This window comes from Tribolium castaneum, chromosome 3 (assembly GCF_031307605.1).
Source record: "Tribolium castaneum strain GA2 chromosome 3, icTriCast1.1, whole genome shotgun sequence".
Taxonomy (NCBI): Eukaryota; Metazoa; Arthropoda; class Insecta; order Coleoptera; family Tenebrionidae; genus Tribolium; species Tribolium castaneum.
Window position 1 is genome coordinate 15,223,350 of NC_087396.1, and position 27,185 is coordinate 15,250,534.

At 35.9% G+C, this 27,185-nt stretch overlaps 5 protein-coding genes, 1 long non-coding RNA gene and 1 pseudogene across 8 annotated transcripts in view; 5 read left to right on the forward strand and 2 right to left on the reverse strand.

The window, feature by feature from the left end:
• Nucleotides 1-142: 142 nt before the first annotated feature.
• LOC135265594 (uncharacterized) lies at nt 143-3,471 on the forward strand. Its single transcript, XM_064355357.1, has 7 exons — nt 143-753; nt 799-981; nt 1,028-1,121; nt 1,162-1,302; nt 1,352-1,773; nt 1,823-2,007; nt 2,059-3,471. Exons 1-7 carry the CDS (start codon nt 168-170, stop codon nt 2,263-2,265), a joined length of 1,818 nt encoding a protein of 605 aa, XP_064211427.1. The 5' UTR covers nt 143-167; the 3' UTR covers nt 2,266-3,471.
• A 339-nt stretch (nt 3,472-3,810) lies between these two features.
• LOC664603 (uncharacterized protein) lies at nt 3,811-8,693 on the forward strand. The gene is made up of 6 exons (XM_008197809.3): nt 3,811-3,977; nt 5,165-5,309; nt 5,360-5,550; nt 5,599-5,889; nt 5,965-6,245; nt 8,462-8,693. The coding sequence occupies exons 1-6, from the start codon at nt 3,812-3,814 to the stop codon at nt 8,582-8,584; spliced, it is 1,197 nt and encodes a 398-aa protein (XP_008196031.2). The 5' UTR covers nt 3,811; the 3' UTR covers nt 8,585-8,693.
• Nucleotides 8,694-8,807: 114 nt separating this feature from the next.
• On the forward strand, nt 8,808-11,010 carry LOC103313750 (uncharacterized; annotated as a pseudogene).
• A 245-nt stretch (nt 11,011-11,255) lies between these two features.
• On the forward strand, nt 11,256-13,433 carry LOC103313751 (uncharacterized). Its single transcript, XM_015981575.2, has 9 exons — nt 11,256-11,869; nt 11,913-12,095; nt 12,142-12,235; nt 12,280-12,399; nt 12,448-12,624; nt 12,672-12,774; nt 12,825-12,933; nt 12,987-13,171; nt 13,221-13,433. The coding sequence occupies exons 1-9, from the start codon at nt 11,320-11,322 to the stop codon at nt 13,431-13,433; spliced, it is 1,734 nt and encodes a 577-aa protein (XP_015837061.2). The 5' UTR covers nt 11,256-11,319.
• On the reverse strand, nt 13,420-15,175 carry LOC664604 (tRNA (cytidine(32)/guanosine(34)-2'-O)-methyltransferase). Its single transcript, XM_008197810.3, has 5 exons — nt 14,945-15,175; nt 14,512-14,892; nt 14,255-14,464; nt 14,016-14,200; nt 13,420-13,967 (listed from the first exon to the last, which is right to left on the reverse strand). Exons 1-5 carry the CDS (start codon nt 15,063-15,065, stop codon nt 13,482-13,484), a joined length of 1,383 nt encoding a protein of 460 aa, XP_008196032.1. The 5' UTR covers nt 15,066-15,175; the 3' UTR covers nt 13,420-13,481.
• Nucleotides 15,176-16,610: 1,435 nt separating this feature from the next.
• LOC664605 (uncharacterized protein) overlaps nt 16,611-27,185 on the reverse strand; it is a 111,573-nt gene continuing 100,998 nt past the window's right edge. The window contains exons 4-11 of one of the 3 annotated variants that reach the window (XM_008197812.3): nt 21,302-21,356; nt 20,962-21,036; nt 20,714-20,850; nt 20,299-20,442; nt 18,414-18,620; nt 18,037-18,359; nt 17,807-17,985; nt 16,611-17,529 (exon numbers count right to left, since the gene is read on the reverse strand). In XM_008197812.3, coding sequence (XP_008196034.1) covers nt 17,375-17,529; nt 17,807-17,985; nt 18,037-18,359; nt 18,414-18,620; nt 20,299-20,442; nt 20,714-20,850; nt 20,962-21,036; nt 21,302-21,356 — 1,275 coding nt within the window. In that variant the 3' untranslated portion in view covers nt 16,611-17,374. Of the gene's footprint in view, nt 17,539-17,806; nt 17,986-18,036; nt 18,360-18,413; nt 18,621-20,298; nt 20,443-20,713; nt 20,851-20,961; nt 21,037-21,301; nt 21,357-27,185 lie in introns of all 3 variants that reach the window. The other 2 variants (XM_008197811.3, XM_008197813.3) reach the window with 2 other exon arrangements.
• Nucleotides 19,945-22,351, forward strand: LOC107398319 (uncharacterized). Its single transcript, XR_001575205.2, has 3 exons — nt 19,945-20,049; nt 20,113-22,140; nt 22,197-22,351. It is a non-coding gene; the product is annotated as an uncharacterized LOC107398319 (long non-coding RNA).

Sequence of the window (27,185 nt, forward strand, 5' to 3'; positions counted from 1 at the left end):
TGTCACAAAACTTTATAAAAAATTACATAAAAAATTATACCAGATCACGAGATTCTATTAAGCACTTTAGCCATTAAAAATGAATCACAATCTCAAATATTCACAATCCGTCAACAACTAAAGTATATAAATAAGAATACAACATCTAAGAAACGTACGAGACAAAAATGTTATTCAACAATTTCTGTATCAATATTTTAGTGAACTTTATTATTAACAACTATCATAAAAATAGTCGATGTCTTCTAATATTCACTGATGGGGATTTTGACTATAAGGGAGAGATACCGACCGTTCGAATTAAAGCAACTAATGGCTCTTTCAACTCCTATTTAATTTTCAATTATCACGGGTGCCAAAGTGTTATAATTTATACGAGTAATGTGACGGCTTTGTTAATCAAATTTGAAACAGAAATACGTCTCAAGATGGAAAGATTCAACGAACGGAAATTTCTAATAGTTCCTCAAAATCCTTCCGAAGATTTTGATAAGTTTTTTAATCTTAAACAACTATATTTTATTAGCGACCTTTTACTGGTGTTACCTACACACAATGATACAATTTTTGATTTAAAGACGCACAAATATGTTGGCGTTATAGACAATAACGAACCTGTGCTTCTAGATAGATGGTTTTCCCAAAATCAAAGTTTTCTGTTTGGTAAAAATTTGTACCCCAACAAACTGCAAAACCAACTAGGAAGGCCTCTAAAAATGGCCACTTTCACATACGAACCTTATAGTATTATTGGTAATGTCTTCGAACAATTTTTCGAGAATGATTTTATCCTTCAAGGGAAGTCAGTTGGAGAGCACCACGGTTCTGAATTGATGTCAGCGGTTCAATTCGCTCTCAAATATAACATGACACCAGTCCCAGTAATTAACGAGAAAGACTATTGGGGTGATATTTTCCCCAACTGGTCGGGAAATGGCCTTTTGGGGAACCTGGTGGATGACAAGGCAGATGTTGGATTTTGTAAAATTGTGTTCTACAAGCGACAATTCATAACTCAAAATTTTAGCCGCACTTTATACTTGGGAATTTTGTTATCATTTTTTAGAACTTTCAAAACCTTTGGTGAGAACTGGAATAACTTGCTTAGTGCCAGCACCCAAGTAAGAAAAATTGTTGTTAATTTTTTTAACTCGTTTTCAGGTTATCAGAACGGTGGTTAACTCCACTCTTTTCTTACTCCTCCTATCTTTGGTTTTGTATCATATTGACACTTGTGATCGCTATTTTTGTCTTATCACTCGTATTGTTTTGCTACAATCACAATAAGACGCTCAATTTGAAGTAGAAAATTTCATTTTGTTAAAGACAATTAGTGAGCAGAATTTTTTAGTTATCCTTTAAAACGTAAAACCACCTACATTCATTTTCTCGAGTCAGCAGTTACCATTGTTTTAAAACCAGTTTTTCAACAATCTTTAACTTTGAGAGAGTTACCAATTGAAATTGCAAGCAAACTCTTAATGGGTTTAGTGTTACTTTTAGCTTTATTCTTAACTAGTAGTTATGGCAGTGGTCTTGCGACAGTTATGACGATTCCAACATACGAAAATGCCATTAACACTGTTGAAGATTTTGCCAACAGTGGGCTCGATTGGGGAGCTACACAAGACGCTTGGATTATGTCAATACAAAATGCTGAAGAGCAGCGTTATGTCAAAATCGTAAGTAAATTCCATCCCATATCGGAAGAAGAGCTATTCCAGTTTTCAAAAAGTGGAAAATTTGGATTTTCAATTGAGCGTCTCCCGTTTGGTACTAAACCAGAAACTTTTGAGAAATAAAATTTAAATTGCATATTTAGAAGACTACGCTATCGGAGATTACATTAAAGAAGACGTGATTGATAACTTTCATTTAATGAAAGAAGATCTCTACTGGGAGCAGTGCGTTATAATGTTGAGAAAAAATTCGGTTTTGTTGCCCGCTCTTGATTTGTTTATTTTAAAAATTTTCGAAGCAGGTTTAATCTCACATTGGCAAAACGAGGTAAGTTTGAAGAAAACAACGACCTGTACATAGGTAGACAATCTTTTCTAGGCCGTTGATTTATATATGAATCCCAAAGTGCAACGGGCTGTAAAGTTCTACAGACAGGGGCAGGAACATACAGTTGTAAAGCTCCAATGGAGTCATGTGAAAGGCCCTTTTGCTCTTTTGCTTATCGGACTTTGTATTAGTTTCATAATTTTTATACTAGAGTTAACGCTTAAGAAGAAACGTAACCAATTCCTATTTGTCATATAGGTTCTTACGTCAGTTCTGATCAGACAACTACACTTTACGTGTGTTGTTACGTACTTCGGACTTATCAATAAACTTAGCAAATTGTAGAATTTTTCTAGAAAATTGCAAATCAGGGCTTTACAGGATAAACACTGGTATTATTTGTCAGTTTATTGCAATAATTTTAAGCAATAGTGAAAAACTAAATCACTATCGGTAGGAAAAAAGAATAATATCTCATTAAATCTTAACTCAAGAAAAGTTGTAATATTTAACTACTTTCATTTTACCATCAGTTAAACCATGTAATAACAAAATGTATGTATTCGTTACGTTTAATAAGAGAATGTAATTAAAAGATCTACAGTCCATAACAATAGACACTATGTAATAATTATTAACTCCTCTCAACACAATTATTTCAATTTTAATGAACCTGTTTACAGTTAATATTATTGTTGCAGTTTGTAAAGCTAACATTGTGCGTAAATTAATTGTACATACGTACCATGAAAAAATAAAAAATACGGTTTCAAATTCAGTTTAAAAAACAAATCTTTATACTACTTAATAAAGATAAATTACTCAGTAGGAACCTAAGTATTTCCAAAAATTTGCAAATAAATTCTAAGACCAAAGTCAAGTTTAAAAGCAGACAACTGTGAACAACATTCAAAGTAAATTCAAGAAAAAATTATAAAAATCATTGAGGCTAAAACCTTGCCACTCGTACACCTAGAGTTTTTGGAATAAAAAATGAGTACACCTATTTCGTAATTCGTCCTAAAGAAAGTAAACACATTGACTTTTTAAGAAAATAATTTAGCATTGTTTTTTCGTTTTGCATGTACGCAGAATTTCATAGCTCATTAAATTATAAACGTGTGGTTAGCGGCTGCGGTCATACATGCGTGTTATTGACACTAAAATCAACCCAAAAAGCTCACGAAACAGAGGCTTTTTGTAATAACTGTTTAAAAGAGTGTATTTTGGCAAAAGACTAAATGCACTCGATAACAATTGTTATATTATGTGTAATTAATTGAAGAAGGTACTTACAATTATTTATGTATTTTAAGAATACATTTTTCAAAGTATGGATATATTCCATCGAGTTTTATATGAAAGTTGTAAAATAAGTAAACAAAAACACGAAAAAATAACAAGGACATTTTAAAATAATTAATTAAAACACAGGACATTACTTTACGAAATACATAAAATAAAATTAAGTAGGTAAATAGAGAATGTAATATGTACCATTTAATTTTTATTTAGTTGACAATAAGATTTAACATACACGTAATGCATTCTAATTTGAGAAAAATAAGATACTCATATCAAAAGTAACGTAAGTAAAACAAAAAAAACTCGGAAAAATTATAATTCATAAAATTAATAAGTAAATGAACACCAACCATTATCCGATCAATTAAATTGCGACTCATCTACTTATTTAATTTTAATACTCTGTTAATAGTCAGGTGCAATCAATAAAAATAAACTTTGAAACTGGCATTGTGGGGAGACTTGGGGGGGCTCAGTCATGGTGTGTTACGCATGTATGATGATTTTTTTATGTAGAGAAGGTCATAATAAATCGTTCAGACCATTGCTGATTTTATTCGGCTTTTGCACTATTGTGGTATACACAACGATGAAGTGCTATGTAAAAATGTTCCACGTGGTATATGTTGTGTTAGTACTGTTGGCCTACTCGTCGCCAATTTCAGGTAAGTTATAAAAATTTTAGAAAACAATTTTTTAAAACGAAGACAGTCTTTATTTTAATCGATATTATACATATTTTTTAATACAATTTGGTGTTTGATGGAGGCAATAATAGTAAGTACGTAGATAAATTATAGTTGTTATTTATATGTGAAATGAATAATAACAAACTGAACTTTGTTAAGTGTGACGATATCAGTGTACTTGAATAGTTTTTCAATAAAAAAATTTGAGTTTCGATAGTAATATGAGACGATTGAAAGGGAATGACCGGTAGGAAGTCTTTAGTGATGCACTGGTCCGTGTCAGTTGTCCACCAGACTCTAATTAAGTCAAACTTAGCGACAGGAAGTCCATTTCTTCCGAGAAAATTATGGACGAGCGAAGGTCAAACAAACAAATTAGCTACCTCCCCAAAAATACTTTAATTAATTTAAAATCAAACTTAATCCATTCATATCATGGTTTTATGATAATCATCCGACGCTCCGTTAGGCACGACCTTCGAAACAAAACTGCTCATCTTAAATCCTGAAATCTCCACCAAAATCGCATTTTTTGGGAAAACTAACGGAAGCGCACCATTGTAACCGCTGTTATCTGTGACACTTAACTCAAGGCCAAAAAAGCTCAATTACTCAAACAATATCTTTTACGAACAAAAAGCTGTATTAATTTAAAACGAATTAAACGCTTGAGCAACTCTAGTGCCATTTGACCTAATAAACGCAAACATGGACTCCAATCGGACAATTCAATAATTTTTTTGGCCTGCGTGTGTCTGCACTTTCACGCATCAATAGATTTTTTAACGTGTGGTCAGTGCTGTGGTTTTAATTGTGTTATTAGTACAGGCATGAATGAAAAACATAATAATGGGAACAATATGGAATTATAAATATTAAAATGAGTTTTATTATTGTATTATAATTTAAAAAAATTGGCCTTCGGTTTGTAGCCTTGCGAAAATTCCAAAATGCATGCGGGATCAGGCTAATTACAAGTTTATAGACTAACAGGATGTTTCCTTATCGGATCATCTTCTCGTACTTTAATTCCGTCGCAGGCGAGCATGAAGATAAAATTTGCATAAATTTTGCACACGTTGAAGAGGCAAAATCCTCCAAAACCTGAAGAAATATTGCTTCCGTTTGTTCAAACACAAAAAGTTAAGCCCTCTTTCTTTCAGGGGAACCTCAACTTACGTACACAGGACTCACCGGCACATTGCAGAAACGGGCTACTTTATGCCCTCGCAATACTGAATGTTTGCCGTTATCACAATGCCCAATGCTCAACGATATCTTAGATAACGCGTGTGTGAACACAGACAGGTACCTCTACCTCGAAAATTACAAAATTTTGCAAAAAAATCTTTTCTCAGAATTGCTAATCTTGGATGCGGATATCAAGGGGCCCAAGGATATGTCTGTTGCCCCCTTGTTGCCGATCCTTTGAACAACATTAATTCGGGAAAACTGGTAGATGGGCAACGATGTGGCCTTTCGCAAGTGCAGGGAAATAATTACAATGGGATCGGGGCCTTCCCTTGGGTGGCAAGAGTTGGATTTCGAAGTAATAACTAGGTTCTAAATTTCAGTTTTTTGTAAAATTAAATTTTAGATGTCCTTAATGGCGAGATAAAGTATCCCTGCACCGGCTCTATAATCAACAACCGAGTGATCCTAACAGCAGCCCATTGTGCGCTCGCCAAAGCTGACAGTTACAAACTATCGTCGGTCCGTGTGGGAGAATGGAACAGCGACAGCGAAATCGACTGTGGCGAGGAATTCTGCGGGCTTCCAGCCCAAGACGTCCTCATCAGCCACGTCATCGTCCACCCAGGCTACGACAAACAAACCTACCGAAACAACATCGCACTTTTAGTCCTGCGGAATAAAATCAATTACACAGGTATTGCATAATTGAGGACACTAGACCGGAATTACCGATAATTCGGCTGTGGGAATCACTACATCCTTTTTGCAGTAACTGCCCAACCGATTTGCCTGCCGGAAACGTGGTCCGTGACGAACCGAAATGGGATTTTGGTCGGGTGGGGCAGAAATGCCAAACAAAACACACCATCGAATTTCCAGCAAACGCTTTATCTGCCCATTACTGATTTGTCGTTGTGTCATAATGTGTACGGGAGGACGCTGCCCATCTCTGAGCACCAGTTGTGTGCAGGAGGAGAGGCTGGGAACGACGCTTGCAGCGGGTTTGGAGGAGCGCCGCTGATGGTCAGGCATGGGGAGACTCATTATCAGGTAAAAATTAACGAAACAACATACAGGGTCGTTAACTTTTTTATTATTTGAACTATTGCCATGCCGTTTTCACTATCCGTGGACTTCAAGTCCACAAACTAAATATATTTTTGTTGTACGTTTTTTTAAATGGAACACCTTATATATTTTTGCATAATTGGAAAATAGTGTAACTTTATATAAACTATCATGGGTGTATTCCTTTTTGTTTCGGAAGTAGTCAACTTTTTGTTATAAATCTGACCAATTTTTTAAAAATTACTGCAAAGTACAAAGTAGTCCGGGAGCAAACTACGATTGCTGAAAACTGATTCTTATGTAAAATTTCCTGCTGAATTCGAATCTGTAGATCGCTTTTTGATTTAGAATTGCCTTCATTATGAAAAAAATGTTTTTCTGAAAATATTTGAAAAACAAAAATTGCGCAAATTTTGTGTTTACATCGTCATATCTTCCTTCTGAATAAAGCTTGAAAATTCATTTTTTTGCACCAGATTCCCCAGTATATGTGGGTTCTAATGAATGTAAAGAAGCTTTAGATTTTACAAAAGAAAAGTAAGAAAATTACAATTTTCTTGTAACGTGTCATATTTGTGTAGTGGAATTTTCGAGATGCGAGATTTTTTTTTATTTTAAAAGATAGACTCTTACATAAGCGAGATAAAATGATACCAATAGTTTAAATAAGTTTTTGGTGCAAGAATCATTTCGATATCTGTAATACTCACCAAGTTATTGCAATTCAAAGTTACTGCAAAATGCGGGCGTGGTGGAGATCGCGGCATATCTCCCTTGTGGTGACTACAGGACCACTGGACCAAGCTCGCTAGGTCAAATGCCGCGCTGTGTCGTTAGACTCCTCTTAGTTTTTATTTTATATTTTTTTCAATTACAACCATTTCAACGGCCAAAAAAATGGTAAATAATAAAATCATCAATAATTTTTCACGTCAAAACAGTTTTTACTAACTAAATCCCTTGCAATTGGTTAAAATCACGCATTTTATTCCTTATTCATCACTTTCTTAACTTTTTTCGTCGTTTTTTTTTTAATATGTGACTATAACTCAAGAATGAACTAGATTACTCAAAAATGCCTGAAATCACGTAAATGCTTTTTAAATAATGAGCAATAAAGATTCTTCGTTCAGTCACTTTTGTGAATACGTGAATTATGATACAAAGAATATTACTAAAGAATTTTCAATTTACCATCATGGGATGTTTGATTTATTAATCAGAAAAAGAAAGCAATTGCAGAGGTTCGTTTAATAAGCACAACATCTTTAAATTCGTTAGCTGCTTGTCTTAAAAGGTAAAAAAGCAGTGACTAAAATGTGTAATTTCAACAAATTTCAAGGGATTTAGTTAATAAATAAACTGTTCTTTGACGTGAAAATTATTAATTATTTTATTATTTACCGTTTTTGATCTTTGAAATGATTATAAGTGAAAAAAGTAGACTAAAAACTAAGAGAAGACGAACGACACAGCGCGACATTTGACCTAGCGAGCTTGGTCCAGTAGTCCTGTAGTCACTACAAAGGAAGATATGCCGCGATCTCCACCTCGCGCGCATATTGCAGTAACTTTGAATTGCAATAATTTGGTGAGTATTACAGATATTGAAATGATTCTTGCACCAGAAACTTATCTCAACTATTGACATTATTTTATTTCGCTTATGTAAAAGTCTTTCTTTTAAAATAAAAAAATTCCTCGCATCTAGAAAATTCCACTACACAAATATGACACGTTACAAGAAAATTGTAAGTTTCTTACTTTTCTTTTGTAAAATCTAAGCTTGTTTATATACGTTAGAATCTACATATACTGAGAAATCTAGTGCAAAAAAATGAATTTTTAAGCTTTATTCAAAAGGAAAATATGATAATGTAATCACAAATTTTGCGCAATTTTAGTTTTTCAAAAATTTTCAGAAAAACGTCTTTTTTATAATGAAGGCAATTCCAAATCAAAAAGCGACCTACAGATTTGCATTCAGCAAGAAATTCTACATAAGAATTAGTTTTCGAGTCCGGACCAACTTCTTAAGTAGCAATATTTCAATTACCAAAAAGTTATAGATTACACACCTCTGAGTCACCTGTATAACAAATAATAAAAGCAAACACTAAACACTACAACAAAATAATTAAATCAATCCCAAAAAACAATTGTCTTTCAAAGCAGTTCCAACAACACATTTATTTTAGGTCGGTATTTTATCGTTTGGTTCCGACCAGTGTGGGGCAGCTGGAGTGCCAAGTGTTTACACCAATGTCAAAAAGTACATCTCTTGGATTCGTGAAAATATTCCAGTAATTTATAACAATTAATGTGTTTCATTAGTTTAAATGTATTACTGTAGGTATTATAAATAAGTTTATATGCAGACTATGTTTAGATAATTGTGATAAAATTTTAATAAAATTAAATATGGATCAATGTTTTTGTTTCATTACACCTTAAGCAAGCCAAAACCAGGACAATTTTATCGATACCAAAATATGCACAAAGAAAACACTATTAACTTTACCTCTTTCTAAATTGTGACATGCAAGCAAAACACATTACATTAGGTTGTCTCACCATGACTAATCTAAATGTTTTGCTACAAATCCTATTAAAAACGTATTTTTTGAACACAAGATGCATTTTTTTGTTTACCGATTCAACAATCGATCTGCAAGTCGAAACACCGATAGTTTATTTTAAAGTAAGCAATACATTGAATCCTTCTTTGATTTTTCAACATCACGGCTGCCAGAACATCCTTATTCATCATGAAAATGCGTCCGATATTTTTGTCCAATTTGAAAATTTAATCAGGTTAAATAACGAACGCTTCAATGAGAGAAAATACATCGTGACAGGTCACAACTCACTGAAAATTCTTCTCACCAAACAATTAGAATATGTGAGTGATCTTCTCTTGGTTGTACCAAAACAAACCGGACATTACGAACTGATAACACATGTATACCGACACCAAAACAGAAGCAAAATTAATGAACCTGTTCTTTTGGACGTCTGGTACTCACAGAATCATAGTTTTCGCCAAGAAAACGACCTGTTCCCGAATAAATTAACCAATCAAAATCAACGGGTACTTAAAATCGGCACTTTATCGTATGAACCATACTCAGTCATTGGTAAATTAACTGTCAATGTGGAAGTCCTTATTATTTGAATTTAGGTAAAGATGACTACTCCTTTGATGGTACTGAAACCAGCTTAGTGTACGAATTTGTCCACAAATATAATCTGACACCTTCCTTCACTATTATGGGGGACGATTTATGGGGTGATGTTTATGCCAATTGGACCGGAATTGGACTCTTTGGGAGCGTTTTAAATGATGAAATAGATATAGGATATGGTACGTAAAAGTACCGGTAACTCAATATGAATGTGGTAAAATTTTGACAGCTGCTGTATACACTTGGGAAGAATATTATAAATTTATGGATTATACCAAAACTTTAATAAGGTCTGGAGTTACTTGTTTAGTACCAGCACCTCAGTAAGACCATTTATTTGGTAAAAAAAAATTAAAAAAATTGTTATGTGCAGGCTAGCAGCAGGATGGGTAACTCCCTTACGGTCTTTTTCTCTGGGCATGTGGATAGCATTAGTTATAGTACTTTTATCTAATACAATTGTATTAAATCTTCTGTTCTATAGAAACCAAAAGTATCACGACAAATCAGTTGTTTCAAATTTTACTATTTAACGCTTTCAGTAAACGTTTTTTTATTGATTCTCTTACTACCGCGATCAAACTTTACGTACAACAACCACTAACTCTTACACTAAAAAGAGGGCTTTTGAAGTACTTCATAGTCACAAACATGATCATGGTTTTGTTCATATCAAGCTCGTATAGCAGTGGTTTATCCAGCGTAATGACAGTACCTCGGTACCACTTCAACTAATTCATTTGCTTATTCTTTCGGATCGGTTGTAGATATGGCAAAAGCATTCAAACTGTAAAAGATTTAGCCTCTAGTCACCTCAACTGGACCGGTACCACAGATGCCTGGATTTTTTCCTTGCGTCAAGTGGAAGAAGCAAGTAAAAGTACCATCATTACAATATAAATACAAGAAAGTTTTTAGGAAGATTATGAAAACATAAAAAATCGCTTTGTTGTTAAAACACAAAACGATTTAGTTACAGCTTCCAAACAATACAATTTTGGGTTTTCTGTTGAACGCTTGCCTTATGGTACTACTTAAAGTAGCCGCGTTTCCATTCCATTTTTGTGATCATTTTAGGTCACTATGCTGTCGGGCCATACATTCAACGTGACGTAATTTGTAATTATAGGATTATGCAAGAAGATCTGTACTGGGGACAATGCACTTTTTTGTTAAGAAAAAATTCGGTCTTATTGCCATTGCTTGATAAATTAATTTTGAGGGTATTTGAGGCGGGACTAGAAGCTTACTGGGAAAATCAAGTAAAATGTTTTGGCAGGAAAAACATGAATCTTCGTGATTTTTTAGGTTGTTTACCAATTCATGGACATGTCTGTCCAAAGAGGCATTATGTTTTATACACGACATATCATCGAACACGATACCATCAAACTCACATGGGAGCATGTGGAAGGAGCTTTTGCTGTTCTAGTCTTAGGATACGCTGCCTCAATTTTCACATTTGTAATAGAACTTATTCTGGATAAGGTTCGTTCCAAATAAAACACAATAAAGTGCTCATGAATTTCTTTATTTGTTAGTTTACAAGTATATTAATACAGATTAACGTAGCAAGATTTTAATAAAATCACATATCGATTTACTCATTTTGTGTCATTATAAGAGCCTAAATAAATTACAAAAAACAATTTATGATTGTGAAATTGTAGATAAACACCCTCTTTGAGATCATTATTCATTAATATTGCTAATGTTGAACAAGAGCAAACACGAGTCAAACTACAACAAATTCGGAATAATTCAAAAGCAAACATACGAAGAGATGCACAAAAGAAAATACTATTTGCTTACAACCACTTTACAAATTGCTACATGAAAGCGAAATACATTTTACAATTCAGTGTCTCGCAATGACGAACCTAAATGTTTTATTGCAAATCTTATTAAAAACTTATTTTTTCAACTCGCGGTGCATTTTTTTGTTTACCGATACAGCAATCGATCTGCAAGTGGAAACACCGATCGTTCGCTTGAAAGTAAACAACACATTAAATCCTCATTTGATTTTCCAACATCACGGATGCCAGGACATCCTTATTCATCATGAAAATGCGTCCGATATTTTTGTCCAATTTGAAAATTTAATCAGACTACACAGCGAACGCTTCAATGCAAGGAGATACATTGTGACAGGGCAAAACTCCCTACAAATTCTTCTCACAAAAGAATTAGAATATGTGAGTGACCTCCTGCTAGTTGTACCGAATGATGGCGAATATTTCGAAATGATAACTCACACATACGGACACAAAATCAATGAACCCGTACTTTTGGACATTTGGTACTCGCACAATTACACTTTTGAACGCGGAAACGATATGTTTCCAAACAAACTGTCCAACCAGAATGGCCGCACTTTCAAAATTGGTACCTTCACGTACGAGCCATACTCAATCACAGGTAAATCAAAACCAAATTTGAAAGTCCCTACTTTTAAATTTAGGTACCGATGATTATTCTTTCCACGGTACTGAAACCAGCCTGGTTTATGAATTCGTGCGTAAGTACAACCTGACCCCTTCTTTCACCGTTATCGGTGATGAATTGTGGGGCGACATTTATGACAATTGGACTGGAATTGGCCTTTTAGGGAGTGTTTTAGACGATTCTGTTGACATAGGATATGGTACGTTACCGTACCGAGAATTAAGATAGTTTAGGAAAATTTTCAGCTGCTGTGTACACTTGGGAAGATTACTATAAGTTTATGGACTACACAAAACCTTTGACAAGAACTGGAATTACCTGCATAGTACCAGCACCTCAGTAAGATACATTTTTAGAAAGTAGTTCTAAAAAGTTTTTAATAGACTTGCAGCGGGATGGTTCACTCCCTTACGGTCTTTCTCACTGGAAATGTGGATTGCTTTACTCGTAGTACTACTGTCTGATGCAGTTGTATTAAGTCTTATCTTTTATGGAGACCACAAGTACCAAAAAATATTACGATATTTCGCATTGTTTTAAATCATTTTCAGCAAACGGTTTGTCACCGACTCCATCATGACTTTAATCAAGCTTTATTTACTCCAATCGCTCACAATCCCATTGAAAGGAAAATTGCTAAAGTACTTCATTGCCATGAACATGATAATGGTTTTGCTCATCTCAAGTTCGTACAGTAGTGGCTTATCAAGCGTAATGACTGTACCTCGGTATCCCTTACCTAAGTTTAATGTAAATAATTTAATCCTGATTGTAGATACGATAAAGCCATTAGAACTATCAAAGATCTGGCCTCTAGTGGGCTACCTTGGGGCGCTACTTCAGATGCCTGGCTTATTTCTTTGCGCCAAGTGAATGAAGTAAAAGTAAAATACCATATAACTTACAAAAAATACAGATACATTTTTAGGAAGATTATAAAATTATCAAAAACAGGTTTGTGGTTAAAAAGGAAGACGATTTAACTGCTTCGTCTAGATTACATAACTTTGGGTTCTCTCTTGAACGCTTACCCTACGGTAGCCAAAGTGAAACTAAAAATCTATTTAGTTTAATTTTTTTGCTTTTTCAGGCCATTACGCTGTCGGGCCTTATATTAAGCCCGACGTCATTGCTAATTATCGGATTATGCAAGAAGATATTTACTGGGAACAGTGCATTTTTGTCATTAGAAAAAATTCAGTGTTGTTGTCTTTGCTCGACAATTTAATTTTAAGGGTTTTTGAAGCCGGTTTAGAAGCTTATTGGGAGAACGAAGCAATTACTTTTGAGGCAAAAATTTAAACTTATTAACATACTTTTCCAGGTCGTTTCTCAATTTATGGATATGTCGGTTCAAAGAGGAATAAAATTCTATACCCACCACACAAACGAACACGACATTGTTAAACTCAAGTGGGTACACGTAGAGGGTGCTTTCGCTGTTCTAGTTCTGGGCTACATTACATCAGTTCTCGCGTTTTTAATAGAATTTTTAAGGGATAATACCACAAATAAAAAACGAGTTTATGTGGAATAATGTATTTTCACACACTTATTACAATAAAATAATAATAAAAAAATTAAATCATTCATTTAATTTGTGTACACAAGTACAAGTAGAGGATCCAGGACCTAGCAGAGTTGAGACTAGTTTCTCATATTCAGGAGTCCCTTGTTCTAGATTTAAACTTTGCGTTAGTCCTGTAAGAAAAGCCAGCGTCTCCTCATCTGTTTCATTGGATTCCACTTTCTCGACAAACTTTTTTTCAGATTTTCTTTCACGAATTTTTGTAACTTTTTGCAACAAGTCTTGGAACTTCAGTTCCGGAGCCAAACCCAACTGTGTAGAGTGTGAACTTTCGGTTTTATGTGTAGATTGTGAACTTTCACTTTTATCAGATAAAGTCATTTGGGAAATATCTGGTAAATCAGAACTCCGACTGCTGCTTGCCTTTGGCTGCGATTTCTTTGATTTTTTTTCTTTTTTGTCCGGATCATCTACAAAATAGTAGGGAGGGGCTATTGGGGGCTGCACCGGCGGGTGATACTGGTAGGGCTCCTCCCCTTCAAGCTAAAAAATTACCATCAAATAAGAGACTAGTCTGAGGCTACTTTAAACCTGCAGAGGATAGGTTGTATCGGAATCGTAAGCGCTGATATCGCCACAAACTATAAATGGTATTACTACGCGATTTACCCCAGAAAGAGAAGAAAAATCTCTGTTTGAGACATCAAGAAACGGTGTTATTAACATCGGATCAAAACCTTTCGGCGGTTTGAATTTACGGCAAACAACAAACGCTTCTAAAATTTAAAATTAGAAGAATATTTGGTAAAAAAAAGCTAGTTTGTTTTTACCGATACTGGAATTGCGCGAGCTAGTTGGTTTGACAGTGATCACATCCTCAAACAGCATGAGCAGCTGCTGGGTCAGCAAATCACAGTCTTTAGCCCGGAATATTTTAGCCACGAAAGTGCCCCCTGGCTTAAGAACGTTGCAAGTGATGTGCAACGCACCTAATAAAAGTTGGGCTTGAATGTAAATATCAATACAATGAAGTCCAGTGACTAGAATTAACTGGTTATGGTTCGCTTCACTTGATCACAAAATATACCATCTGGGGCCCCATCGCAAACAACCAAATCCGCATGATCTCCCTCAAAGTGGCTGATAATGGCTTCGGCTGTCTTGTACTCTGTTATGTCCCCCTGGAGCTGGATAACCCCAGGCAGAGGCGACATTGGTTGCAAATCAACAGCGACAATCTTAACGTCTTTGTTCTTTTGTGGTGTTTCTGTAACTTCCTCTTTTTTTGGCTCAACAATTTTCGATGTGCTGCATTCCACCATATCCTCGCTCATGTAATCTTCGTTCTCGGTGTAAAACAGCTTACATTTTGGCTTAATATTAATCTTCTCGCCTAGATATAAGCGACGGGACAGAACCTGGCTCCAACTTCCTGGTGCCGCACATAGATCCACGGCCTTTGTTACACCTAAACAGGGCGTTGATAAAGTTACTAAAAATACTTAGGGCTCAAACACCACCTTCCAAAATGTTGAATTTCTCATCGATTTGGAGAAGTTTAAATGCACTACGGGCCCGCCAGCCTTGTTCTTTGGCCTTTCGATAAAAAATATCACGCCTGTCCCTCGAAAATTTACCCATATTGATGAAAACGGTCCTTTTTGAGTTTTTGCTATTTGACTTTTGATTTTTTTTAGGTTATGTAGATATTGTCAAACACATGTCAGTGAGAGTGAACACAGCACCAAAAATGATGCTGGCATGAACATTACAGTCGACCAGACAATCGCTGCGCGAATGAAGCTAGCACCATTTCCCCACCATTCTCGTTTTTTACAGCCAAGTTCACACCAAGAAAATTAACAAAATAATCGTAAATCATTATAAAATTAAAATTAATTATAAATAGGTTGTTAGGCTGACTTGCATATTACATTTGTAGAACATCTCCTGACCATTCTAATGTGTTTCTATTACAAATTAAAACTTAACTGCATTTAATTTCTGCAGTTTTTATTCTCATATTCAAGCAATGCAAACAGATTTTTTTTTCACCCTTAATAAATTTTTAAATATTTTTTAAGATTTCCCGATTCCGCATACTTTATTTTTTTTTTCACCCTCTTTATATCCTTCAATTTTCTTTATTTTTCCAGGAAATTAAGCCGTTCGATAGAGCCTTTGATTGTAAAAAAATCATGTTTGGACAAACACCCCTTCAAACCTTAATAAATTTTTCAATATTTTTTAAGATATTCCGATTTCGCAAACTTTTTTTTTCATCCTCTTTATATCCTTCATTTTTTTTTATTTTGCAGAAGATTTAACCCTTCAATAGAGCCTTCGACTGTAAAAAAATCATGTTCGGACAAACACCCCTTAGGACCTTAAGAAAGTTTTAAATATTCTTTAAGATTTCTCGATTTCGCAAACTTTATTTTTTTCACCCTCTTATATCTTTCAATTTTTTTAATTTTTGCAGGAGATTAAGCCCTTTAATAGGGCCTTTGACTGTAAAAAAAATCATGTTCGAACAATCACCCCTTGAGAGCATAATAAATTTTTAAAGATTCTTTAAGATATTCTAATTTCGCAAACTTTTTTTTTCACCCTCTTTATATCCTGCGTCAAAAAAATTCGTATTTAAGGGTTGCTCTAATTAGTCGAATTAATAACTAATTTGTCCAGCAAAAACCATACTATTGATGTTTTTATAATAACTTAGGATTATTTTGATAATTTTCCTGATGTGAACTTGGCTGTAGAAAACGAGCAGCGATTGTCTGGTCGACTGTAATGTTCATGGTGCCAGCACTGATATGTCAAACATATTTGCAGATTACTGTAACTTTATGTTTACAATTTTAACGTATAGATGTCGTGAAATTTATTGTTTAATTTTTTTAATTTGAATTTTTTTCAGTAAAAACTAATTAATTTTTGTTTCTAATGCTTTTAAAACCAAAACCGCTTAACTTTAACAAGTTGTTGAAATAGCGGGATTTTTATTGCAGCGTATATTTGAAATGTTTTACTAATAAATAAGTAACAGGTAACTTGTAAGGAACGGGGAACTATCCAAACGAATTTGAAATTAAATTGTTACTTGCTTCAGTAAGCCAATAAATGATGTATGCTTTGTTAATTGTGTGTGTAAAACGTAAAGAAACAAAAAGAAGGTAAAAATAAAATAATACGGACATTATTTATTGATACACAAAATCTGGCAGTGATTTCAGATCAAAATACAATTTAATTATATACATTCAGAAATACATTGGAATGTCTGAAATATACATGAACAGATACATAGATTACAAAAAATTTGTAAGATGTTTCCTGATTTTTCAGTATATCTACACACTTACTAACAATCACAGAAATACTTCTTTAAAATTCTATGTCAATCGTCAAATAATAGAAAATATCGCTATTATAAAAATTTGCAGAGGATCCCTTAGAGGTGTACTAAAGTCCGTCAGGGGTTTTTTGTGGGGACCCCGTAATTTGGAATCATCACTCGAAAGACAATACATTCCTAAATGAATTTTATCATCAATAATTACAAAAACATCGGCGACTTTTTAAAGATTATATACAATTGTCTTTGGTACAGTCAATTCATACAATAAATTCTCAACATTTATATCAAATATAATAAAATTTCCCCTGTAGTAATAGAATAGTTCTTCTAACTTCTAATAAATAAATATTTTTCACTTATTTAGGAAACTCGTTTGTACATAAATTCAGCATCTTCCTCCTCTTCGTAAGTAGCAAAAATCCATAAGTAAAAATCATATTTACAAAGTTTACAACAGTCCAAGTTAATGAATGCATAGTGAATCAACAGTATCATAGTACTAGTGCTAAAATCACTCGTGCCTAGTGGATAAAATACTCTCCTATCATCTTTGCAATGTACACAAATATGGCATTTGACTAACAGTCTACTGCTGCTGAATCAGGAGCTGCTCCAACTCGTCTGCCGACCTCAGCAGGAACGCCGCCGACTCGCGGTACCCCGTAATCAGCTGCCTCACCGCCGCCATCTCCCCAGTGCTCAGCTTGTGATTCAACAGCGGCTTCTGCTTCATACTCAAGTCTGCTGGACCTACAACACCATCAGTCACGTCCTTTTCACCACAACGAGAGGTTGCAACACGTATTCTCACACTATTTTTTCTAACCAGTGCGTTTTAAATTGGATGGAAACAAAGTTTTGCCCGATTTTTTATTTTATTACAAATCTAAATAAAAGTTAAAAATGACCAAAAACGGTGTTCAAAGTTGCATTTTATGACACTGTTTTTTTTTTGAAAAAATTGTCATAGCAAACACGAAATGAAAAAAAGTAGTCCGAGGGATTGTAATGTACTGACCATTTGTTAGTAATCCCGTTCCTGTGCCGAAAGGGTTGGCCCCTGGAAACAGGGGGTAGGGCCCGGCCCTTTGAAACGCTTGCGAGAAGTTGGGCCTGTACATCGCCGTCGGAGCCGAACCCGCCGTACTTGAGATTCCAATCCCGTTCATGGCCGTCGCGCCCAAAGCATTCGAAACACTGAAACAGCCAAATGCTCGCCACAACTCAAAAAAATGCTGAAAGACGCACCTCATGGCCGACGTCTTCAAGTCGGGCGTTAGAGACAGCTTGGAGACCGAGTTGGGGGTGGAGGAGGGCGTCGTCGACGACGGGAAGGCCGTCGAGACCGAGTCCACCTCGATCTTCACTGGAGTGTTATTCGAAAAGTCTATTCCTCTGTTGATCGGGGCTGTGGTGTCCGTAGGCTGGGCCCCCGGTAATATTGGCATGGGCTGACTGACCGGTTCTAGCCCCAATCGCATTCTTTTCGCATTGTGGCTTTCGTTCTCGCAGGCCGTTGCTAAAATTTGTTCTGCTTGTACTGATGTCAAGTGAGCTGGAGTCGGTCGCGTCTGTAATTATGCCGATTGTAGGGATTTTTTTTCAAATGGGAATGGAAAACTAACCGCGTCCCATGGCGAGTTCGGGTCTCTGGCACGTTTGTTTCTTCTACAAGACTTGAGGTAAGTACGGATCCGCTTCCGGGCTCGTTCCGCGAACTCCGGAAACTGCCTCGTGCACGAATCGATTATTGCTTGGATCTTTTCTTTCGGCTGTTTGCTAATCGGCACCATGCGGTCCAGGTTTTCGTCGACGAACAGACGGACGAACATCTTTAAAAAAGGGGTTTGGGTGAACAAAAAGCGACAAATGACAAAAACCAATAATTATTAACATAATTTAAATAAACTCTATTTCAACAACAGGTAACTTATTAGGCTCATAGGCATGACGCATTGTTAATTATTTTTGCATTTTTTGATACTTTTATCTAAGTTGTCTTCCGAAACATTGCTTACGTAGACCAAAAGATTTATTAATGTATGTCGAAAATTATATTACTTTTGCCTTTTTCGGATATTTTTACAAGTTTGTCAAGCAAAAAGTCAACTATTTCGCGTAATTTCGCTAGAACAGGTCACTCAATCACAAATGAAGATCGAATTGATTCAGTGTTGGCTTTGGTTTTTTCGATATAAAGCTGATTAAAAAAATCGATTTTTGATATGTACGAAGTTCTTTTCAAATAGCTCCAACAACGTTTTATGCAATTTACTATGATCCCATTCCTCTAGAGGCCTTTAGACATCTTCAAACCAACAACTGCTTCGATTTAAAAATGTATAATTTTAACTAAAATTATTAACCGTAGCCCCATTAAGTTCTGTACCTATTGTAAGAAAGCTTTTTTGATTACTATCTACCTTCTGAAAAAAAGTATCATTGTTCTGCGATTAGTAGCTCTCGAGACAGCTGCTAACAAACTCAACAATTGGCAAAACTAAAAATTATTAATAATTTAAAAACTATTGAGCATTTTGCGTTTTTATTGACGCGTATTTTTGGTTAAAAAACGGTTTTTCACTAAAAAAATCATATCTCGAAAACTAAAATCTTATTAAAGGAAAACGGTTTGTTCAGGCGAATTCTCCGGTTAATTTTACGTATTACTTGTACTAGATTTTCATTAGATTTACCTTGTTTTTATATTCGCTTATTTCTCAAAAGTTCGCCAAAACTGCCAAACTATGAGAACGAAAGTGACGATCTTTTGGCAAGCTTGAAGTGATTTTAGCCCGTGTACGGGCTGATTTTGAGAAAACGCGTCGAAAATTAAAGCGTTACGTTAATTTCCTGCTAAAAACGCACTTCTTTTGTGATATTTTTTATAGTACAGCATAAATTTCCAATGAAGAAGTTCAAGTTCACCTACTTCACTTAGTGAGCTACCGCTGCATATTATCATCAGCTAAAATCGGATAATTAACGAGGAAGCTGCAGTGGCAGCAGCTATTAAAGCTAGTAAACTTCTGTCTTAATGATTCTTTTCACTGCAAGGTAGTGAAATATTGTCTATTGAGAAGAGGATTTCTTTGATCATTTATTCACGAATGCAAACACAGTCAGCTATAATTTTATCAGCGATTTTGTAATATTCAATACACAAAAGATAAAACACTCAAATAGAGACAGAAAAACAGTGTTTCGCAGTTTCCAAAGTGCAGGTTGCACATTTTAGTTCTTCGCAAAAGAGTTGAAAAAGTTCGCAAGATGCACACTCCAATATTTAAGTGAAATATTTAGTTAATTATAACTTGTTTTTAGGTAAATAAAATCTACGTATGGCCATCAAAAAATCAAAGAAGTTGGTAAAAAATACGAACTTATGATTCCACAAAAATCACTGTCCGGAGGTAATTAAGTGCCGATGTCAAAATTGTGTTGAGGTCTTCGTTGGGTGTTTTTGCGGTGCGATTCATTAATCCGCGCTTATTTTCTAATTGCACTTACATTGAAGGCTTTGAGTCGTTCAGGGTCGTGCGTTTGTGTGTCGATCTTGTCATCGCTTTCATCATCGTCATCGTCTTCGTCTTCTTTGTTACCGCTGGAGCTGGTTTCGTCATGGGCTGACCCCGTATCAGCATTGACTGGACTCTGAAATGGTCAAGCATCACATTATCACGAACCAAAAGCAGCAACAGTTAATTATCCGTTGAGGAATTTTATGGCAAAGACACCGGACTGAACTTGACACGAAGTTTATCATTCAATGCGAACAGCTGCATATGAGGAAGTAATCTAAATTCCAGCATTGGCGACCATAACAAAGTGCAACTGGAGGCTTGTTGCAATGTAAATGTCTTTTTCGAGGACATGCCGATCAGTAAGGGAAATACGTGTAACGAGAGGCTTCTCTGGTACTTACAGATTGATCTCGAGTGGTGGGCGGCGTGGCCTTGCCTTTCGCTAGCCCCAGAGCCGAGTGGTACTGGGCCCACAGGCCGGCCATTTCCTCGCCTCCCGGAACCGAGGACAGGTCCGGGATGTCCCCATTTCTGTTCCCTGCAAGGAGTATCATAAGTACTGCTAAAGCGAGTGTGGGGCGAGATGTAATGACTGATGGTTGAGGTAAAGAAAAAAAATGTTATTGGAGTGTTGTGTTTGTCGTGTTACCTTGGGCCTGATTGTGGTAGTTCCACGCCAAGAGCATCAGCTTGAGCTTGTCGCTGTCTTTCATAGCCCCGGTTCCTGCACAGCCAATCAGATCACGGTTAGCAGGGTTGGCTTACACTTAACTAGACTAACTAAAACTACGCTAGCCCGGACTTGGCCCAATTGGGTGAACTGGGCCAAGTCCCGGATGTAGTACCAACCCTGCTACTCAACAGTAAAAGCGGGAATTTTGCCCTAGAGACACAAGGTAGGCATGTCGATTTTGTATGAGTGTTAGGTCTACACTTCAAACAAAAATGATGGTTAAGGCCAATGAGCGGGTGACTGGCGCAAAACTCACCCGCAAAGTGGTCCTCCTCGTTCGCTTCGGACGACTCCGGCGTGGACAGACTCTCCTGAAATCAGAGAATTCGCCTGAAACCTGCGATCGAACCTTCTATGCTTGGCAGAGCACGCAGAGGAAGAAAAAAGCACACGTAATTATTATAAGCACTAGTTAGGACTCTGCAATTATAATTTTAAATTGCGCGAATAAATATCGAGGCATTACTCTTTATTAGCGTGCTTGCGAGACGCGAAACGGATACTTTTTTAATTAACCAACTTAGCAGCATGCACTCGATAATCGAATCTTCCACGATGACCTAATTCCGCAAGACTTTACTTTCCATCTCGACCGAGCTTTGTCGACGTGATTTACTACTCCTCAACGAGGACCTATTTCGACTCATTAAGCGTCGCGGACGAGAACAAAGCTCGATTTGTTCCGACATCAAGGCGCTTCCAGCTTTACAAAGAAATTTTCATTGCAGTTGGAGAGCCCAGGGTGCGTTTTTGACCCGCATCTTCCATCTTGTGGGCGCCTATGTTAAGTTTTTAATGCAACAAAAAGCATTCAGAAAAATTGTTATTACTTTTGCCACTGTTCGATTTGCGTTGCACGTTATACAAATTATTGTCTTTACAAGAGACGGATTTTGTTGCGAGGCGTCCTAAACCCGCTCTAACATAATGTGATAAAAATTGAAATTTTTTAAATTTTACTGCAAATCTAGATTCGTTCAAGAATTTTTGAATCTAATGTAATTGCTGAATCACTATTTACAAAATTCAAGTAGAGCATTAAGCCATTCAACCTCAATAAATAGTACTGTAGAGGAAGTGCTTGGAATACTGCAGGTAATTTAGGATGCTCGGAAATCTCAATAAACGTAAACGTCTTCTACGTTTTTTAGCAATAAACATAACGTCAATAATATTCGAAATCAGTAGACTTAAAACAGGCTGCCGTCTTTACATTTCTTTGATATCTACACGGGAACAACACTACGTATAATATACAAAATATTCATTGTAATTGTTTAAACAATTAAGTGATCTTATTGGTTTATGATTTTCTTTTAATTGTAGTAAAATTTCGAGAATTAAAAATATGACATGAAGTTTTAAGTATGGACACCATGTTGCTAATTTGGAACACCTAAGTAATACTTTTCTCACTCATGTAAAATGGTGAATAGGTCTTTCTTTGTCACTGTTACGCTTGATGACACAACTTTGGTTTTGGAGATGAGCAGATAAGAAGAATTTTGCGTGAGTTCAAAGAAAAAATCGACAAGCTATAGACTTGATACAAAGATGTGAAACGACATTCACATCAACTCTTTACTGAATAGAATGAGTTATTTTGCTCAAAAAGCCTGAAATCACACTTTTGTGTCTCGAGACAAAATTAAATTAAAAGTGTCGAAGGGGGCCTTGCGAATCCGATAGGATTTGCGCACATCTGCTAGTTGTAGGCTAATTTGTTAAAAAATATTAAAATTTAAGATTATATAAAGACAGATTACCTGAATAAAAACTATAAAACTGTAGATTTATCGGTTTCTAAGAAAGTGTAGATAAGCATTGTCAAATAAAAAAAGCGAATATACAGTGAAATTTCCCTTAATGGACACCTCCGAATAACGGACACCTCTTCACAACGGACATTTTTGTAGGAACGTAACAAAACCTATATGAAAATTTCCACCTCCCATTAGTAGACACTTTTCCACAACGGACAATTACAGGTTCTCCACTGGTGTCCGTTGTTGAGAGGTTTTACTGTAATAGGGTAAATTATAGGTGTCCCAATAATCTGCATCTTAAGTACGCCTTAGTATACCTAAAGTTTGATAGAAATTTTGAAAAGGTTTCTAATTTTGTTTTGTATGATTGTTTTCAATTTATTCCCAAAAAACAAGCTAGTATTCCAAATATATTGCTAAAAAAAGAAACGTTGAACAAGTTGAATGTAAAATTGTCATTCTAATATTTTTGTACGATTAAGTTTTATGTACTGTTTTATTGTTTAAAACAGTAAGTTGTGTTTAATCACCTAAACTGCTTGGTAAGGGTAAGTATTATTTTGTTTATTGTTACAATAAACTCGTCGGTAAGTATCCAAAGTCGTCGCCAAAGTATATATATTTTACCGATTTAGAACTTTAGAACGGTTTTTAATGTAAAAAATTAACAAAACCGCTCGCGCAATAAGCCATACCTAAGCATTACGAACGTTGAGGACTTACCTTTCGATCGGTAAAATGTCCTTACCGTTCTTGAGCCGAATCGGTCTTACGCTCAAAGTGCGCTCATTTTTACTCTACCACACTAAATTTTTGGGCAAGTGCAGAAAACCGAATAATTTTGTATCTTGTTTTGCCATCTAGTTCTCCGTTGTGCAAAAAGTTAAAAACGCGCAACTTAAGTCAGTTATTTGTTCGTTAAATATGTATCTATTAAGATACTACTACTCTAGTAGTACTAAATTTGCACATATTTATTGGACTATTATTTTCTGAAAAAATCGATCTGAAGTTCCAGTCTGTTCCGTTCTGCAGCGCGTAGTCACTCTTGGTCCTTGAAGAGATAGGAGTAGATTTAGCTACTCGAGTGGCAATAATGTAGTTTGAAACTCTGTTTGTTAGTTTCCGAGGGCAAATCTGTTGGCCCCCTGATTATATGGGAGTGTGTGGCGGAGGCGGCTCGGCCCTCGCAAGCTCATAAAGCGTTTCCGAGCCGAAACCTCACACAGGGCACTAAAACACGTTGCGGTGTGTCGAGAACAATAAAAACCGTAGACAGTTTCATTACATGCATTGCTAATTCGAAGGGACGTGCATGCGTTGTGTATGCGCTTGGGAACGTCCAGACAGAAGACACATAACTCGGCCTCGGTAATAAAACTGCGCAGCCTTTTACTACCGCAGACTTTTTACGGAATGGCTGCGCCAGCAGCGGCGCTCTTTCTTGGAGGTGAAAAGACGAAATTGTATTTTAACGCCGACTAATTTGTGCTACTATGTTGGGAGTAATGATGCTGAGCCAAGTGCGATATTATATCAGTCTATGAAGGATAACGAGCTGCTTTCGGCAATTAAAGACGAGCTGGACTTTAATTTGGGTCGCTGAGTGGCCGTAAAAATCGACGTGTCGGAAAAAACGACAAGAAAGAGGTGGGCGCGATGCAGATGCTTTGATAAATCCGAGCCGAGGCGGATGGGAGGCGGACAGAGTTTTTTACTCCAACGCGCCAAATCCCAGTTAAACTCATTACGAGCCCTAAGAGTGCAAAAAGGTTAAAGAAACTTTAAATTCCGAGCCAACAGATTTTTGATATCAATAGACAGCGGCCTTTAACGCCGCTTTCAATGTCGCCGAAACATCGAAACGCAATTAAAAAGCAAACAATGCTATTTACACGACCTCACTGCCACGCTTTGCATAATAGGTCGCTCCTAACGAGTTATTAACTTAATTATTAAGTAATAACAGCGGCCTCCGTTGCAAATCCTGAGGAGTCAATGGACGCGCAGCGAAACGTCTGCGCTTCCTCACTTCCCCGTGCGTGCAATCGAACGAAAGGGGAAAGGAAAAAGGAAGTGCACGGCTTTGTCCGGTGCCGTCGCGATTTTTCCAAAATGCCAGCAAGTCGACCGCGCCCAAGCCCAATCGAAAATTGCAGGTTGGCTATTTCCTGTTACACGAGGATGGTGGAAACGGTGCCGGTGAACATAAACATAAAACAACACCTGTTGCATATCGAACTTGCTCGACATCTTGTTCTACTTACGGCTTGGAAATCGTTAAATTTATTTCGTCGCGACTCTTCCGAGCTAACAATGGACAAGATCGAAAGAAAATACGAGATGGGGGACGGTGCCGGCTAAAAGGGTATATTCACAAGAATGTTGCGAAGAAAATTTCATTTGTTGAAATTTATTCGAGTACAAGTTTTAACCTTCAAGGCGCTCTATTTAAATTACATTTGCTGTCAGCTTAGGCAATACCTCTCGCAAATACTCAGGTCTTAGAATCGACTATGACATGCTTCCATAAAACAAACAAAGACACAACGACTGCGTTTTACATTCTTTTATTGCTTTACTATACTCCCCAGAAATAAATAATAACAGTATGTAGGTGTAGGTCAGTTTCGTTTCTCACGTAAAACTAAGACTTCTTAATCTTTCAAATTCCAGTAGGAAAAATTGGTACCGAACCTTGTATTTTAATGAATTCATAACTTACTTTCATACTACAAAGTGAGTATGGCGCAGGAATTTTTATTTAAATTTACAATTCATTAGCAGTGCACTGATTTTAAAGATTATTGTTAAAAAAAAGGATGTTACTTTACTTTTTTGCTGATGCCTAATGATACCCTCTGTTAAAAGACTCAAAAAAGCACGAATCAGTGCATTATGAATAAGTGGGTATTATTATGAAACCTATTACAAGCATTTTATTATTTAGATTAGGTAGGTATGTTCAAAGCTAAAAAATGCCCTAGAGCAGTTGAAGAAAATTGTAGAATTTTCACTGCACTATTTTTTTAACAAAATCGTGTAATGAGTACCAAAAAATGAATTATTTCATTAATTCCCATTTCTCTTTTAGCCCCTGCATGCATTTTTAAATTATTTCTAATGTGCGGTTTGCACTCTCTATAAATTCCTACCCTCTATGTCCTTACCAGCTCATTACGCTGTATTTTTAAGCGTAGAAGACAAAACACGAATTGCCTGACTAACAATGTAAAAATACTTTTTACGAGTATGTAAAAAATAATATGACAAAAATTTTTTTTATAATACCTATTCATAACAAAAGTTAATTTCAAATCGGTTTTAAATATTCGCCCGCCATTATAGAGATGTAACTATAATGGAAAATCAGGAACGTTTTAATTTATACAACTGCATGAACCTGAAACTCCGGATAAAGCTATAAATAATTGAAATATCAAAGCTTTTATATTTAGGTATGTTATAAACTGAATCCAAAAAATAGTATTTGTTAACTGAAATCACGTAATATAAAACATTTCAGGTTTTAAACGAAACAGATATACATTTGCAGTATCAGTGTACTAAATTAAGTACTAATTAGTGGTTTTGCGACAATAATATAAAAAATAAGTAGATGAAGAAGCAACTATTTTTTTAATAATAAAGGGAAACTTAAAAAACTTTATAAATAAAGTGTGGGTATTGTTCGATGAGCTTCAGCTTACAAGTAATGTTTTTGTTTGTTTCCTGAGTGTGAAATAAATAATTAGAGCGGAGCGGATTTCCTTCCCCAATATCGGAAAGATCAATAACTGATTCAGAATTTGGAGATTATGAGTGTGTTTCCCCGTTGTTCCCTCCATTCTCAGTGAGCAAAATACCCATTTCCATTCATATGCTCAAGGGAAACATCCAGTACTTAGGAATCATTTTACATGTCCTTAATTTTAGTTTATAGTCGATACGTGTCTATCGTGAGAAAAATTAATAAATAAAAAGGCAGCGCTATGAAACCGAGAAGGCTGTCTTATTTTGCATGATGCGCCTGGCTTGTAGCCGGATGAAGTTTCAAAAAAGGAGCATTTCTGTAATTTGTAACTCGAGGCTTGAGAGGTAACAACAGGCGCATTTTTTCCACCGACAAAGAATCCGATCGATTTTCGTATAAAGTTAACAACACGGTTATCAAGTCTGCAACATGCAACCTATTGTTTCAATATGACTTGTCGTTCTCATATTACGTCTAGCTCTAGAATATCCATTGACAATCACGTGTTCCACATGTCTGTTAACAGCTCGTCTGACACCTCCGCCTTGGCGCATTCCTGGCGTTTTTCTCTCTTTGGCGAGCTCCTCACCTAAATAAACTTGTTCAATAAGTGATGAATT

Bases quoted from the DNA above. Each gene is read 5' to 3' on its own strand.
- LOC135265594 (XM_064355357.1), top strand. From the start codon at position 168: ATGTTATTCAACAATTTCTGTATCAATATTTTAGTGAACTTTATTATT. The intron at 982-1,027 runs GTAAAATTGTGT...TCAAAATTTTAG, and splicing joins CAAGGCAGATGTTGGATTTT to CCGCACTTTATACTTGGGAA. The intron at 1,122-1,161 runs GTAAGAAAAATT...ACTCGTTTTCAG, and splicing joins TGCTTAGTGCCAGCACCCAA to GTTATCAGAACGGTGGTTAA.
- LOC664603 (XM_008197809.3), top strand. From the start codon at position 3,812: ATGATTTTTTTATGTAGAGAAGGTCATAATAAATCGTTCAGACCATTG. The intron at 5,310-5,359 runs GTACCTCTACCT...ATCTTTTCTCAG, and splicing joins GCGTGTGTGAACACAGACAG to AATTGCTAATCTTGGATGCG. The intron at 5,890-5,964 runs GTATTGCATAAT...TCCTTTTTGCAG, and splicing joins GAATAAAATCAATTACACAG to TAACTGCCCAACCGATTTGC.
- LOC103313751 (XM_015981575.2), top strand. From the start codon at position 11,320: ATGACGAACCTAAATGTTTTATTGCAAATCTTATTAAAAACTTATTTT. The intron at 11,870-11,912 runs GTAAATCAAAAC...TTTTAAATTTAG, and splicing joins CGAGCCATACTCAATCACAG to GTACCGATGATTATTCTTTC. The intron at 12,096-12,141 runs GTACGTTACCGT...GAAAATTTTCAG, and splicing joins TTCTGTTGACATAGGATATG to CTGCTGTGTACACTTGGGAA.
- LOC664604 (XM_008197810.3), bottom strand. From the start codon at position 15,065: ATGGGTAAATTTTCGAGGGACAGGCGTGATATTTTTTATCGAAAGGCC. The intron at 14,201-14,254 runs GTAAAAACAAAC...TTTAAATTTTAG, and splicing joins CTCGCGCAATTCCAGTATCG to AAGCGTTTGTTGTTTGCCGT. The intron at 13,968-14,015 runs GTTTAAAGTAGC...GTAATTTTTTAG, and splicing joins ATACAACCTATCCTCTGCAG to CTTGAAGGGGAGGAGCCCTA.